A 14,858-nucleotide genomic window follows, 5' to 3' on the forward strand; every position below is an offset into this window, starting at 1 on the left:
CTAAACCGCTGGTAACAAAAGTGAGTACACTTCTAAGTTAAAATGTTCAAATTGTTCCCAAAGTGTCAATATTTTGTGTGGCTACCAATATTTTCTAGCACTGCCTTAACTCTCTTGGGCATGGAGTTCACTAGAGCATCACAGGTTGCCACTGGGATCCTCTTCCACTCCTCCATGACAACATCATGGAGTTGGTGGATGTTAGAGACCTTCCACTCTTCAACCTTCTGTTTGAGGATGCCCCACAGGTGGAGGGTTTAGGTCTGGAGACACATTTGTCCAGTCCAGCACCTTTACCCTCAGTTTCTTCAGCAAGGCAGTGGTCATCCTGGAGATGCATTTTGGGTCATTATCATGTTGGAATACTGCCCTGCAACCCAGTTTCCAAAGGGAAGAAATCATGCTCTGCTTCAGTATGTCACCGTACATGTTGGCATTCATGGTTCCCTCAGTGAACATTAGCTCCCTACAGCCGGCAGCACTCATGCAGCCAGCTCCTCAGAGTGTTTTTTGCCATGAAATGCCAGGTTGAACTTCCAGTAACCAGTAACAGAGAGTGTGAGAGCGATAACACCAAATTTACCACACCTGCTCCCCATTCACACCTGAGACCTTGTAGGTTTTACAAGTAACTTCATGAACAGAGTTATTCAGAAGCATACCATTTATTGAGATGCTTTTCTTACTGATGATTTGCAAATTGTCTGTAAGAAACGTCAGAAATATTAATGATTTTACTTACTGAGCTGCGTGCAGGACATGCAATGCATATTAACTACTGATCACTAACAGAGATGCTTGAATCAATCAAGAATTTTCTCTTGATCTGCACTGATCAGTGATCAGCAGATCAATAAATTACAATTTTGATTTATTTCACTCTTTTCATGAAATGCATCAAGACACCCACCATTTTTTTTTCCTGTAAATGCATCAACAAACACCCTGCTGTCTTTTGCCTGGGGAAATCCTGTTGTGGAATAAAAACAAGAAAAAAGTTAAGGACGTATTTCTATTGGATTCAAAACTACCGCCTCTATAAAATAATATACAGCACTTTTATTCTATACATTATCGTCCATAGAATTACTTAAAAACAACATTGGCAAGTGAGACATCAAAGAAAACCAGAAATTGTTCAGGACAAGCTTAACGATGCAATTTTCATAATTAAAGTTTTGTTTGACCTATTAGGTAAGTTATCTTGTTTATGTTATAATTCATGCAGGTCTAAACTTTAAATAATGCTTGGTCATAAAATGTTTAAAAAGTCTTAACTGAAACTTGCTGAAACCCTGTGACTTATTCAGAGGAAAAGGATTCATTGATATGCTTTCTATGCTTTTCTGCTATGTCTTCTCCAAAGTCTGAAAGGTTTCACTGACTGAACTGCATGCCGGAAACTTAAATAACTTTCAATTCTGATCAGTAAAGATGTTCCAATTAATCAGCTAGAGATCGGAATCTGACGATTTTCTTTAAATCAGATTAGTTCAATTCAGTTTATTTATATTGCGCCAAATTCACAATACATGTCGTTTCAAGCCACTTTACAAAGTCAATTCAATCGAATCATACAGATTTCAAGTTAAGTACATACATGCCAATTGATCATAATTATCAAACAGTGCAGCTAAATTCAGTTTATTATTCAAATTGGAAACCATCAGATTGCATAGAGTCAGTAACTTGCAATATTCACTCCTGGGCACTCCTGAGCATTTGGTGACAGTTGACAGTCGGTTGCTTTGACTTTGCAGCAAAGCCTCATACTGAGCATGCATGTAGCGAAGTGGAAAGGAAAACTCATCTAATCAGTAATCAGCAGATTAAAAACTGAAAAACTGGAATTTCCATTTAAATTAAATTCTTAAAAAATAAGAGCCCACACTATTGTTGTCCTATAACCACATCAACAAACAGTACTTTGATTGTTTTGTGTTTAATAAAAATCTGATAAAGGTTAGAGATACATGCTTTGCAGTTCATTATCTTTTGGATTCAAAACTATACCCCTATCAAAGGACCTGCAACACACATATTTTATTATATTTCATAAAATCAAAGGCAACCAGAAATTGATATAAACTAGGAAAAACCTAATTGGTGCATCACTATTGACAAAATAATGGGACCTATTTATAACCATTGTTTTCCCTTCCTCTATGTTTTTCCTCTCTTTTTCCCAGGACATCAACCAGAAGCTGCAAGAGGACAATCGTGAGCTGCGGGACTTATGCTGTTTCTTAGATGATGACCGTCAGAAAGGAAAGCGTGTGTCAAGGGAGTGGCAGCGTCTGGGACGGTACAGCGCCAGCATCATGCGCAAGGAGGTGACTCTTTATCTGCAGAAGCTCAAGGAGTTGGAGTTCAGACAAGAGGAGGTGATCCGGGAGAATCTGGAACTCAAGGAGCTCTGCCTGTTGCTGGATGACGAGAAGGGGGTTTTGGGTGGAGGAGGGGGTGTTATAGGGGGAGGTGGAAATGGAGGAGGTGTGGGGATGGGAGGATGCCGCAACTCAATAGACAGCCAGAACAGCTTGCTGCTGGTACCAGGGCAGGGGCTTCTCATGAGAGACGTGGGGGATGGGAGCAGCACCTCGAGTGCAGGGAGCGCTGACAGCTCGGACCATCCTCACCAAAAACAGGCTCCCCTCTCTGCAGGAGTGGGCTGTGTTGGAAGCAGTGGGGAAAAAGGCAGCCCTGAACTTTTGCACAAACCCAGGTGTAGCAGCATCAGTGGAACAGGCGGAGCAGAAAGAGATGTGTCCAGTCCTGAGCTCCCGGCTGGGCGCCACCGGAGCACGAGCCTTGAGTATCCTTACACGCTGCCCCAGTTCTGCCGACCCCGCTGTGGCTCCATATCCGTCCCGGATCACAGTCGGGTCATGCGGGGCCTGAGCCCGGAAAAATACGGGCGGAACATAGGCCATCGCAGCCCGGAGCAGCATCCCAAGCACCACACTTCGGATCTAATTCTGGGCCAAAGGCAGCACTTCCTGGGTCAAGGAGGCAGCGGGGAGCTTTATCAGAAGTACAAGAGGAGCAGTATTAGCACCACGGGCTGTGGGAGTCCCGAGCCCCGGCATGCACATTTGGGGGTCAGCGAGCATCACGAAAAGGGCTGCATGGTCCACAGTGGCAGCCCTGAAACTCACAGGCACCAGTACAGTGTGAGCCCGGACCACTCAAAGTTTGGCAGCCCTGTGAGGGAGGGGCAGAGGAGGCCAGCAGGTGATGAGCTGTCACCACACCATCGGAGCATCTACAATGGCATGAACGGTAGGTGTGTGTCTTCATTCACAGCTCCAGTTCTCTGTTGGTGTTTTAAGCTGCAACATATATACAGGTGCATCTCTGTAAATTTCAACATCATAGAAAAGTTAAAATATTTGAGTAATTCTATTGAAAAGATCAAGATCATATGCACACAGAGTTATGTTTCAGACATTTGTTTGTGTTCATTTTGATTATTTTGGCTTACAGCTAATGAAAACCAAAGATTTTGTTCTCAGTTTCTCAAACAATCTGATCAATAAAAAAAATTGTATGTCCAGATGGTGTACAGTATCTGCACTTCTTTTACAGTACTTACTGCATCAGTGCAGTGTGGCTAGGAGGTGATCAGCCTGTGGTTCTGCTGAGGTGTTAAGGAAGCTCAGGTTAAGAGGGGCCTTCAGCTCATCTATATTGGTGCCTCTAAATATCTTGACAATACTCTTAATGGTATTAGGTCTGGCCAATTTGTAGTTCCATCAAGCACAGTAAAGCTATTGTTATTAAACTGGTATTGATACATTTGGCAGTGTGGGCAGGGGTCTAGTTCTGCTAGAAAATTAACCTCCTGGTTGAAAACAAAATCACATGTTTCCGTAAAGCATATCTGGTTTGGTTGAAAATCCTCTCCGTGCTCCAATTAACCCTGTTTGCCTGTGCATCTTTTTCTGCCATATTTTTTCCTTCCACTAAATGTTCCACTAAAATGTTTTGATATAAAACTCTGGGGAAAAAAGCCAGTGTCTTTAGTAATGATATTTTATGACCTACCCTGCTTGTGGAGGGTAACACTGAGTGTCTGCTGCAGAACTATTAAGTAAGCAATCCTTCCCATAACATAACATTTCTATATTTAAATGTTTCTTTTATTATTTTTCTTTATGTAATATTTTATTTTTTGAGAACCGGAATTTTGGGTTTTCATTATGTCATATTGTGTTTAAAGGATTAGACCCAAATGCAGAAAGCAATTCAGGAGATGGTATTGTTCGGTAAAGTGTTTATTTACAACTGGGTGAATAATGCAGGGAACTGGAACCAGGATGCAAACTGTAGAAATAAACAAGAAGGTAAGCAGGGATAACTCTGGGGCTGAACTCATGAAAATAAATCTGTCTTACAAAGAATGGTGGAGGGATCCGCCAGAAGGGGAGTGGAGAAACCAAGCGGTTGTTGGCCGGTGAGACTGAAGTTGGTGGATATGGTAAGCCAGGAGAGTTAGTAATCCACAAGGTGCGATGGAGGGAGGAGGGTGGACAGGGTTCGCAGATGGAGGTCCGAGGTACGCAGGAATCAGGAGGCTGCCAGCCGGCGTGATCCAACGAAGTCATGAGAGACTTGAGTCTTTGTTCATGGAACTGGATTGCTTCCTTCCAGAAGACGGTTTATCCAGGCAGGATTCAATGCAGGATACCTGCAGGATACAAAGACAAAGTTACTCGGTGTACAAGGCAAGGTCAAAGGCAAAGGTAACGTGGCTGAGTAGTACCACTAAGGGCAACACTCTGGCAGTGAGTTGCTGGCAGCCTCCTCCTTAAATAGTCCTGTGCAGAATAATCAGGGGAATAGCGAACACCTGTCACCTCTCCTCCAGATTCCACGTGCTGAGCACAGTAAAAGCACCAACAGACACACAAAGCACAGATCCTGACATCACCCCCCCCCCCCTCAATGACCACCGCCTGGGGGTCCAGAAGATGTGGAAGGACGAGAAGAATTAAAGTCCAAGATCAATGAAGGATCACAGATAAACGACCGGGGCACCCAAGAACGATCCTCTGAACCATACCCCTCCCAGTCGACGAGATACTGCCACCCGCGACCTCGTCGACGGGAGTCGATGATCCTTCGGATCGTCCAAACAGGGTGCCCCAACCAGGGAGGGTGGTGAGGGTTCGGCCGGAGGGCAGGGTGTGCTGGAGACAAAAGGTTTGACTTGAGAGTCATGAAATACAGGGTGGATGCGTAGACTGGAAGGGAGGCGTAGGCGAAGAGCCGATGGACCGATGACAGAATCAATGGTGTAGGGGCCAATGAAATGAGGAGACAGTTTTTTTAGACATAGCCTTCAAGGGTATGTCTCGAGAGGACAGCCAAACCTTTTGGCCAGACTGGTACATAGGAGCTGGCCGCTGTTTGCGGTCAGCGTACTTCTTGTTCTGGTCAGCTGTTCGAAGGAGAGCTCTGGAAGCATTTGCCCAAATCCGTTTACAACGGCGTATGTGGTGCCGCACGGATGCTACGTCTATGTCCTTCTCGTCAGCTGAAAACAAAGGAGGTTGAAAACCGAGTGAAATCTCAAATGGTGAGAGGCCAGTAGCAGATGAGGTTTGTGAATTGATAGCATACTCAACCCAGGGGAGATAAACACTCCAGTCGATAGGTTCGATTGCGGTCATGCATCTGAGGATGGGCTCCATCTGTTGGTTCATACGTTTAGTTTGTCCATTAGATTGGGGATGGTAGCCAGAAGTCAAGGAGGCTTTGGCTCCAAGAGCCAAACAAAACTGTTTTCAAACACGAGAGATAAATTGGGGACCGCAATCTGACAAGATGTCCTGGGGAATGCCATGAAGGCGAAACACGTGTTGAACCAACAGCTGGGCAGTCTGAAAAGCAGAAGGGAGTCTTTTTAGTGGCAAAAGATGACAGGACTTAGAAAAATGGTCTATTATAGTGAGGATGACTGTATTCCCTTTGGATATAGATAAACCTGTTACAAAGTCCAGAGCGATATGAAACCAAGGGCGTTTAGGCGCACTGAGCGGCTGAAGTAACCCATAGGGAGGCTGATTGCTCAACTTTTGTCTGGCACAAACAGAACAAGCCTGAACATACTTAGTGACGTCCTTGTGGAGGGACGGCCACCAAAATCTTCTACAGATGAGTGAGATGGTTCTACTGACCCCTCCGTGACCTGATAATTTAGCTGTGTGAAACCAGCGGATGAGCCTGAACCTCACGGAAGTGGGAACATACTTCTTTTTGGGGGGACCCGTACCTGGGTCCGGTTCGTTTCGTAGGTCATTATTTACAAGGTTCTCCACCTCCTAAACTAGGGCCCTAAAAGTCCAATGGGACGGCACAATGGGTTCTGCCTCCTTCTCAGTGGAGTCCGACGAGTAAAGTCGGGAAAAGCGTCCGGCTTGCCGTTCTTGGAGCTTGGCCTGTAAGAAATAGAAAGATCAAAACGAGAGAAAAACAGTGACCAACGTGATTGGCATGGGTTCAGTCTCTTGGCTGATCGTAAGTAGGCCAGATTCCTATGATCGGTCCATACTAAAATAGGATGCTTAGCACCCTCCAGCCAATGTCTCCACTCTTCGAGAGCTAACGTTATAGCTAAGAGCTCTCTGTCCCCCACATCGTAGTTCTGTTGCGTGCTTGTGAGACGACGAGAGAAAAAGGCACATGGGTGGAGTTTTCCATCGGTGGTAGACTGCTGAGAAAGCACCCCTTCAACTCCTGTATCCGAGGCGTCGACCTCCAAAATGAACTGTCTGAAGGAATCAAGATGAACCAATATGGGTGTCTGAGAAAACTTCTCCTTTAATGTCTGGAAGGCTTTGTTGGCTTCAGGTGTCCAGGAAAACACAATGTTTGTGGAGGTCAGGGCTGTGAGTGGTGCAGCTATTAGGCTAAAGTTTTTGATGAATCGACAATAGAAATTTGCAAATCTAAGGATCCGTTGTAGCTGCTTGCGGGAGTCTGGGACAGGCCACTCCAGAACCGCCTTGATCTTCTCCGCGTCCGAGCGAACCTGTCCACCCTCTAGGATGTATCCTAAGAATGTGACAGATTTCTTGTGAAATTCACATTTTTCAGCTTTAACAAACAGTCTGTTCTCCAAAAGTCTTTGTAGCACCAGGCGGACGTGACGGGTGTGTTTTTCAATGTCCTTTGAATAAATCAAGATGTCATCAAGGTAAACAAAAACAAAAACATTCAAAAAGTCCCTTTGTACGTCATTGATGAGTGACTGGAATACTGCTGGTGCGTTACTTAGTCCAAAAGGCATGACTAGGTACTCAAAGTTACCTAATGGGGTCTTGAAGGCGGTCTTCCACTCGTCTCCCTGGCGGATCCTAACTAAATGATATGCATTACGGAAATCTAGCTTGGAGAATATAGTGGAACCGTGGACTGGTTCAAAGGCTGAGGAAAGGAGTGGAAGAGGGTACTTGTTTTTAACAGTAATTTGGTTTAATCCCCTATAATCAATACAAGGGCGGAGTGAACCATCCTTCTTACCCACAAAGAAAAACCCTGCTCCGAGTGGAGATGAAGAGGGACGAATTAGCCCGGCTACTAATGACTCATTTATGTAATCTTCCATAACCTTTCTTTCAGGTCCAGAAATGTTGTAGAGTCTACTGGTTGGCAGGGGGGCACCAGAAAGCAAATCTATGGCACAATAATAGGGCCTATGTGGGGGCAATGATAGGGCTTTAGATTTACTGAAAACCAAACTGAGATCATGGTATTCTGGAGGAACGTTAGTGAGGTCAGAAATCTCATCTCCAGTAGGAGCTAACTTGGAAGGTTGTGAAGCAATGGCTGACTGCAAACAGGAAGAAAGACAGTTGGTGGACCAAGATTCAACTCGGCTTTCAGTCCAGTTCACGTGGGGGTTGTGCTTCTTGAGCCAGGGAAAACCTAAAACGATTGAGTTCAAAACGATAGGAAACACAAAAAATGAGATCTCCTCCCTATGACTACCTGACAGGATTAAAGTCAAAGGTTTGGTTTTATGAGTGATTCGAGGTAATTTTTTGCCATCTAATGAAGAAACAGCTTGAGGCATGGGAAGTGGCTTAGTCTCAATCTGAGCTTCTTTAACTAACCTCGGATCAATGAGGTTCTCGTCGCTACCCGAGTCAATAAGAGCAGAGAGGTTTTGAAAAGGACGGTGTGAAATTAATGTGGCCGGTAAACTAAGTCTGGGGGTAAGGAAACGGTCCGTCAGTCTCCCCTCACTTACTGGCGGACCTGTCCTTTTGGCCCCGAAGGATGAATAGGGCAGTTAGCAAGATGGTGTTCCGTTGAGCCACAGTAAAAACACTGATTAGCTTGGCGGCGTCTTAATCTTTCCTCAGGGGAAAGCTGGGTACACTCGATCTGCATGGGTTCAATACCTGAATTGTGTGAAGCAGGCGTGGGGCAACCAGTTTTGGGAGTAGGGCTAGAGAGATGGGCCCTAACTGCACTCTGTTCTAATCTGGATCTTTTTCTCTCCCTCATTCGGTTATCTAACGGCTAACTTGATTAACCCATTCAAAGTCTTAGGCTCGTCGACTAAAGGTAATTCATCCTTTAAAGGATTATTTAATAACTGGAAGAAAGCGGCTCTAAGAGCGCAGTCATTCCATCCAGAAGCAGCAGCGAGGGTGCGAAAATCTATGGAAAATTCAGCAACTGACAGATTTCTCTGTTTAATAGACCATAAACTACGAGCATTGGCGGTTAAATCTTTCTCACAGGAGAAAACCTGACGAAACTCCTCCTCAAACTTAGAAAATGTGCAACCAAAACCTAAACAGTTCAAAAAACGGGCCTCTGCCCACCTCAGGGCTTTTCCTGTTAGCAGCCCAAGTACAAAATAAATCTTTCCTGCATCATGAGGAAAAGATTGTGGGGAGCAATTAAATACTAAAGTGCATTGGAGAAGGAAACCCTTACAATCTCCCTTCTCACCGGTTAATTTTTTTGGATTCGGGGAAGTGTCCTCATGTGAGTGCGGACGTTGATGAGAAACTGGAGAGGCAGCAGCGCCCTCTATTGCCAGGGCGGTGAAATTGCTCAAGGTGTGCTGAAACAAGGAAGCGAGTTGTTCGTTCTGCTGATTGGTATGTTTCTGTTGTTCAAAAAGAGAACGGAGAGAAGAATCATGAGTAGCGATCTGGTGGTGTTGTTCAGATAAAGTTCTCCTGAATGCTTCTGCTGGGTCAGGTTGGCCAGAGTGTTCTGTCATATTGTGTTTGAAGGATTTGACCCACATGCAGAAAGCAATTCAGGAGACGGTATTGTTTGGTAAAGAGTTTATTTACAACTGGGTGAATAATGCAGGGAACTGGAACCAGGATGCAAACTGTAGAAATAAACAAGAAGGTAAACAGGGATAACTCTGGGGCTGAACTCATGAAAATAATAAATCTGTCTTACAAAGAATGGTGGAGGGATCCGCCAGAGGGGGAGTGGAGAAACCAAGTGGTTGTTGGCCGGTGAGACTGAAATTGGTGGATATGGTAACCCAGGAGAGTTTGTAATCCACGAGGTGCGATGGAGGGAGGAGGGTGGACAGGGTTCGCAGATGGAGGTCCGAGGTACGCAGGAATCAGGAGGCTGCCAGCCGGCGTGATCCAACGAAGTCATGAGAGACTTGAGTCTTTGTTCATGGAACTGGATTGCTTCCTTCCAGAAGACTGTTTATCCAGGCAGGATTCAATGCAAGGCAAAAATCAGGTTCAGTAAACTTGCAGGATATAAAGACAAAGTTACTCGGTGTACAAGGCAAGGTCAAAGGCAAAGGTAACGTGGCTGAGTAGTACCACTAAGGGCAACACTCTGGCAGTGAGTTGCTGGCAGCCTCCTCCTTAAATAGTCCTGTGCAGAATAATCAGGGGAATAGCGAACACCTGTCACCTCTCCTCCAGATTCCACGCCATCTAGAGGCTGAGCACAGTAAAAGCACCAACAGACACACAAAGCACAGATCCTGACACATTAGCTGTAAGCCATACTCAAAATGAACAGAAATAAAGGCTTAAAATATATCACGTTGTGTGTAACAAATCTATATGATCTCAATTTCAATTCTTAGATTCAATTACTAAAATAAGTGAAACTTTTCCTACAATTTCCAATTTAATTAATTTAATTTAATTAACCTGTACACACTTAAGTAATCCAACTATTTTTATACATACATTCCCAGGGAAAATTGCTTTATGAAAAACATGAACATGAAAGTACACAAAACATTTTTTCTTCTCTAAACACAACTTTCTGAAGAGGTTTTTCTGTCCCTAATGTTCCTGGGGATCATTTATTTCATTGACAAAGTGAATACTGCTCCCCTTTTCTGACTGCTGCAAAATTTACAGCCTTATTGATTTTTCTAGTGTCTTAATAGTAAAGTAGGCAGTTTCAAAAATAACAGTAAAATGATCAAGTTATACAACATTTATAGGTTGAAACATTATATTAAAATGATCAGTGTTCAACACTGCAGCCTATTCAATGCAAGAGTGTCCGCCCTTATCAGATGACGATTTACCACAAAGCTTCACCTTAGTGTTGTCTGCCTTAGATTGGCGGGAGTTATGGATGTCAGAGTGGGCCTGGAAGAATTAAAGAACCAACTTGTCGGCTGCCTAAATACCCAACAGTGGCTGATAATGATTTTAGGAGTCCGGGAGATAAAAAAGTGCTGAGTGGCATAGAGCTCTCAGAATCTAAAGGACTAAATAATCTCCACAGAGCAGTCAAACAGAGGGATTTTATGTGTAGTTATTAGGGAATGACAGGTCGTTTTACTATATAGATACATTATTAATAGAAAAGTGTTGTTGGCTACCTGTATAGTCTCAGCTGCAGGTATTCTGGGGTATGTCTCTGCCGGGTTTGCAGATCTTAAGGCTGAATATCTCAATCTAAGACAGATGAGGAGGACAGCAATTCCATTTCTAAGTCTTGCCGCTAAGTCTGAGTTAAATTTAGGCCTTTGACTGGACTGGTTTAACGGGCTGGGCTGTTCTATGTATGCGCTTAAATCTAAACAATTTAAGTTTAGCTCTGGCTTTGTGTTTAGGATATTTTTCCCACCCTGTTCGGTAGTCTTTTGCAGGCTTTAACAGGATTTTTTTGCTCTGTATTCAGGTCAATTCATCTTCACATCACTATAACCAGCATCCCCAAAGCATAATGCTGCCACCCCTATGATTGTTACAGGGTGATGTAAAGTATTAGTTTTTTGCTGCACATAGAATTTTGCATGTAGGACAAAAGTTCAGTTTTGGTCTCATCTGACTAGAGAATCTTCTTTTACATGCTTGCTGTGGACCCTACATGGCTCATAGCAAATGTTAAACAGCACTTCTTCTAGTTTTCTTTTAACAATGTCTTATTTATTGCCACTCTTGTAGAAAGGCCAGATTGTTGGTGTGCCTGACCAATAATTGTCCTGTCAACAGATTCTCTCATCTTAGCTGTGAATTCCTGCGGTTCCTCCAGGGATTTTTATTCGTATAAACGTTTGAAAATGATGAATAATTTTTTGCTACTACAAAAGTTTGTGGTTGTGAAACAAAAGGTGAAAAAAAAGATGACGAAGTTAACATATTTTTGCCAGGTGCTGAAATCTAAGCTCTCTGGAGCTGTAACCAATGTGTGACTTTTGTGATGTAATCATAGGATATCAGATTGGATTTAGAGACAGAAAGTAAAAACAAATTCACTACCTCAGTAGCTGTTCTTTTAAATGAACAATGGGTATCACGTATAGAAAAGGGTGCAGATTCTAAAACAGCTGGTGAGGATTCATACCTTATTAAAATGAATGACATATTTAAAAAAATCCTGCAACTGTACAAACGTTTTAAACTCAAATAATTTCAAAGCAATAACAGACTCCGAGACGTGGAGGAAAAAAGACCAGTCGTCTAGTTGTTATTCCTGTTAATTTTGTGACTCGGGCCTTTGCCACAGTGCTCCTGCAAACAGTCACGACTGTAAGAAAAAAATCCCCCTGAATCTGTTGAATGGTTGAGGCAATATTTTAAGAACCAAAGTGCATCGCAGCCTAGTGGTAAACATGCTTTCTTTAGCATTCCATAATCTTGCTGGATTGCGGCAGATTATAAAGACAACTACAACTTTGATTTAGCTCGTCAGACTATCTCTATTTTAGCTCTCAGGGAGCTCAATTTTTATGCAAACTGAAACCCATGTAAAGTCTGCAAAAGCCACAACACATTAATGCCTCACAAATCCTTATGCAGGAGGATGTTGTGAGAGCATAGGCCAATCACTGGCCCCTGGGCTTGTTGTTTGCCAACTGTATGCATAACTGTTTTGAACTTAGCTCAGAGTGAAATGCAAGCACCAAATAGCCTCGAACCAGACCCATAAAAACTTCATTAGGCCTGTGTGTGTGTTGCCACAGTCATACTGTGATATTCCAGCTCGTTATTTGTCAGAATGGCTACATTCCCTGATCATGAGCATGTCCCCTCAGGGGTCTTGAGGGCTACACTAACCTTACAAGCGATCTAACATAATATGATTCACAACTAAATCCAAAGAACCATAGCTGTTGGAGAATTTTCTTAGTTTGTGCAGAAACAAATTTTTAACCTATTAAATATAATTTAAACTAATATGTTGTTTTTTTTAAAATTATAACAAGAACATAAAGGATAATGAATTTAGAGAGGGCAGCACCTGAAATGCAGGTTTCTAGCCCGTTTTCACCGTCCATCTGGCCAAACCTTGCAGCCTTGTTCTTTTTTGAAAGAAGAGAGAATTAAATGCCTGTCAGGATGTAGTACACTGCTGTTGCTTGGATTATCCTCTAAGCCCTTTGGACATTATTATTTCATTTTTTATGTACTTGCGTGTGTGGATATGAGTAGGAACTGGGCATGGAGTGTTGAAGTGTCCCACTGCAGAAAAGAGGCTTTCTTTTTTTTTTTTTACAAATTAAGGTTTCATGTTGGGCTGACATTCAACAGCTCTCATGCCATTTAAATTTGTGACAAAAATGCAGAAAGAAAGTAAAACAGCACTTTGACCTTTTTCCGCCTTTAAATAGAATCTGCTGCTTTATCTGCCAAGCTTATCACACATTTTAACATTTTTTAAGTGGAGAAAGGAATGGCTCTAAAAACACAGAAACCATTTAGGTTTTTTTTAATGTAAAAATACAAGACATCAATTGTAAGGTAATAATGGAGTTCTATTGAAAAAATCCAAAATACCAAAAAAACTGAACCATTAATTATGAAAAAAATCCTGAAATCAGGAAATTTCCTAGGATTCTCTGTTGAATTTTCTCAGAAATCTTGGTGTAATTTTTTTTATAGTTTCATTTTTTTCATATGAGAAATATTGCTAAGCTCAGATCTGTAGTGTCTAGGTCAGTCGGTCAGTCATTTTCTACCGCTTATTCCATAGTGGGTCGCGGGGAAGCTGGTGCCTATCTCCAACAGTCTATGGGCGCGAGGTGGGGTACACCCTGGACAGGTCGCCAGTCCATCGCAAGGCAACACACAAACAACCATGCACACACTCATTCACACCTAAGGGCAATTTAGAGAAAGCAATTAATAGGGCTGAAGAACTGAATCGATTCTCATATTAATTCCTAAAGATCAATTCATATAACCAAAGATCGATTTTTTAAAAGTGCATTTTCTACTGTGAGCTTTAATGTGTGAGCCTGCACTTCCTGCTCCACTCCAGTAGGTGGCGGTAATGCATCAAAACGCTGTTTGCCAACCGCCACAATACCGGAGAAAGAAGAAAAATAAGGCGAACAACAACAACACCATACGCGGTTTGCATAAAGACAGAGTTTTAACATGGCTTCGGGCCATTCGGGTAATGTTAGCCAAGCCCTGGCGTTGAAAGCGCCCGACACGCTCAAAGCCCCTATTTGGCAATATTTCGGATTTAAAGACGTTGTGGACAAAGGTGAGCTTGACAAAACGAAAGTTACGAATGTAACTGCGGTTCTATGAATCCCGGATGACCGCCAGAGGCGGTGCTTCAAGCACTGAATGATCATTCTTGCGCATGCGTAGGTCAAGAAATTAATAACAACATGGTCACATGTGACCAGTGGCTCACGTGAGTCTATATAGTCACATGACACCGGGAGCCCAGTCCCGACAATCTTCTCGCGAGCACGCGGAGACCGAGGGACCGAGCGCTCTGGCGGTTATCCGGGATTCATAGAACCGTAGTTACATTCATAACTTTCGTCCTATTTCATCCCTACTGACCGCCAGAGGCGGTGCTACAAGCACTGAATGATCATTCTTGCGCATGCGTAGGTCAAGAAATTAATAACAACATGGTCACATGTGACCAGTGGCTCACGTGAGTCTATATAGTCACATGACACCGGGAGCCCAGTCCCGACAATCTTCTCTCGAGCACGCGGAGACCGAGGGACCGAGCGCTCTGGCGGTTATCCGGGATTCATAGAACCGTAGTTACATTCATAACTTTCGTCCTATTTCATCCCTACTGACCGCCAGAGGCGGTGCTTCAAGCACTGGATGACACATACCAACAGGGTCCCGAGGGATCCTACAGAGGCCCCAAGGAACACAGCAACACCACTAACCTCAGCGGGATGCAGAAGGCGGTTGCTCCAGTATTCCCTGCAGGGGATGCGGCGTGGCGACGTTCACCCTGTAAAACATGGCAAAGGTGCTTGGCGCCGTCCAGGAAGCAGCTTCACAAATGGCCTCCAGAGGCACCCCGGTCATGGCAGCCCACAAGGTGGAGAGGCTCTTAGTGGAGTGACAGTGCACGCCGCCCGGCGGGGGCTGATCCTGCAAGGAGGGACTGAAGAG

At 43.7% G+C, this 14,858-nt stretch overlaps 1 protein-coding gene across 4 annotated transcripts in view; it reads left to right on the forward strand.

Annotated features, from left to right (window-relative positions):
- Positions 1-14,858, forward strand: part of ccdc85al (coiled-coil domain containing 85A, like) — a 75,493-nt gene that overhangs the window by 2,942 nt on the left and 57,693 nt on the right. For 2 of the 4 annotated variants that reach the window (XM_047364252.1, XM_047364254.1), the window contains exon 2: positions 2,190-3,286. In XM_047364252.1, the coding sequence (XP_047220208.1) occupies positions 2,190-3,286 (1,097 nt within the window). The remainder of the gene's footprint in view (positions 1-2,189; positions 3,287-14,858) is intronic. The other 2 variants (XM_047364253.1, XM_047364251.1) reach the window with 1 other exon arrangement.

Source organism: Girardinichthys multiradiatus, chromosome 5, assembly GCF_021462225.1.
Source record: "Girardinichthys multiradiatus isolate DD_20200921_A chromosome 5, DD_fGirMul_XY1, whole genome shotgun sequence".
In the NCBI taxonomy this organism is placed as follows: domain Eukaryota; kingdom Metazoa; phylum Chordata; class Actinopteri; order Cyprinodontiformes; family Goodeidae; genus Girardinichthys; species Girardinichthys multiradiatus.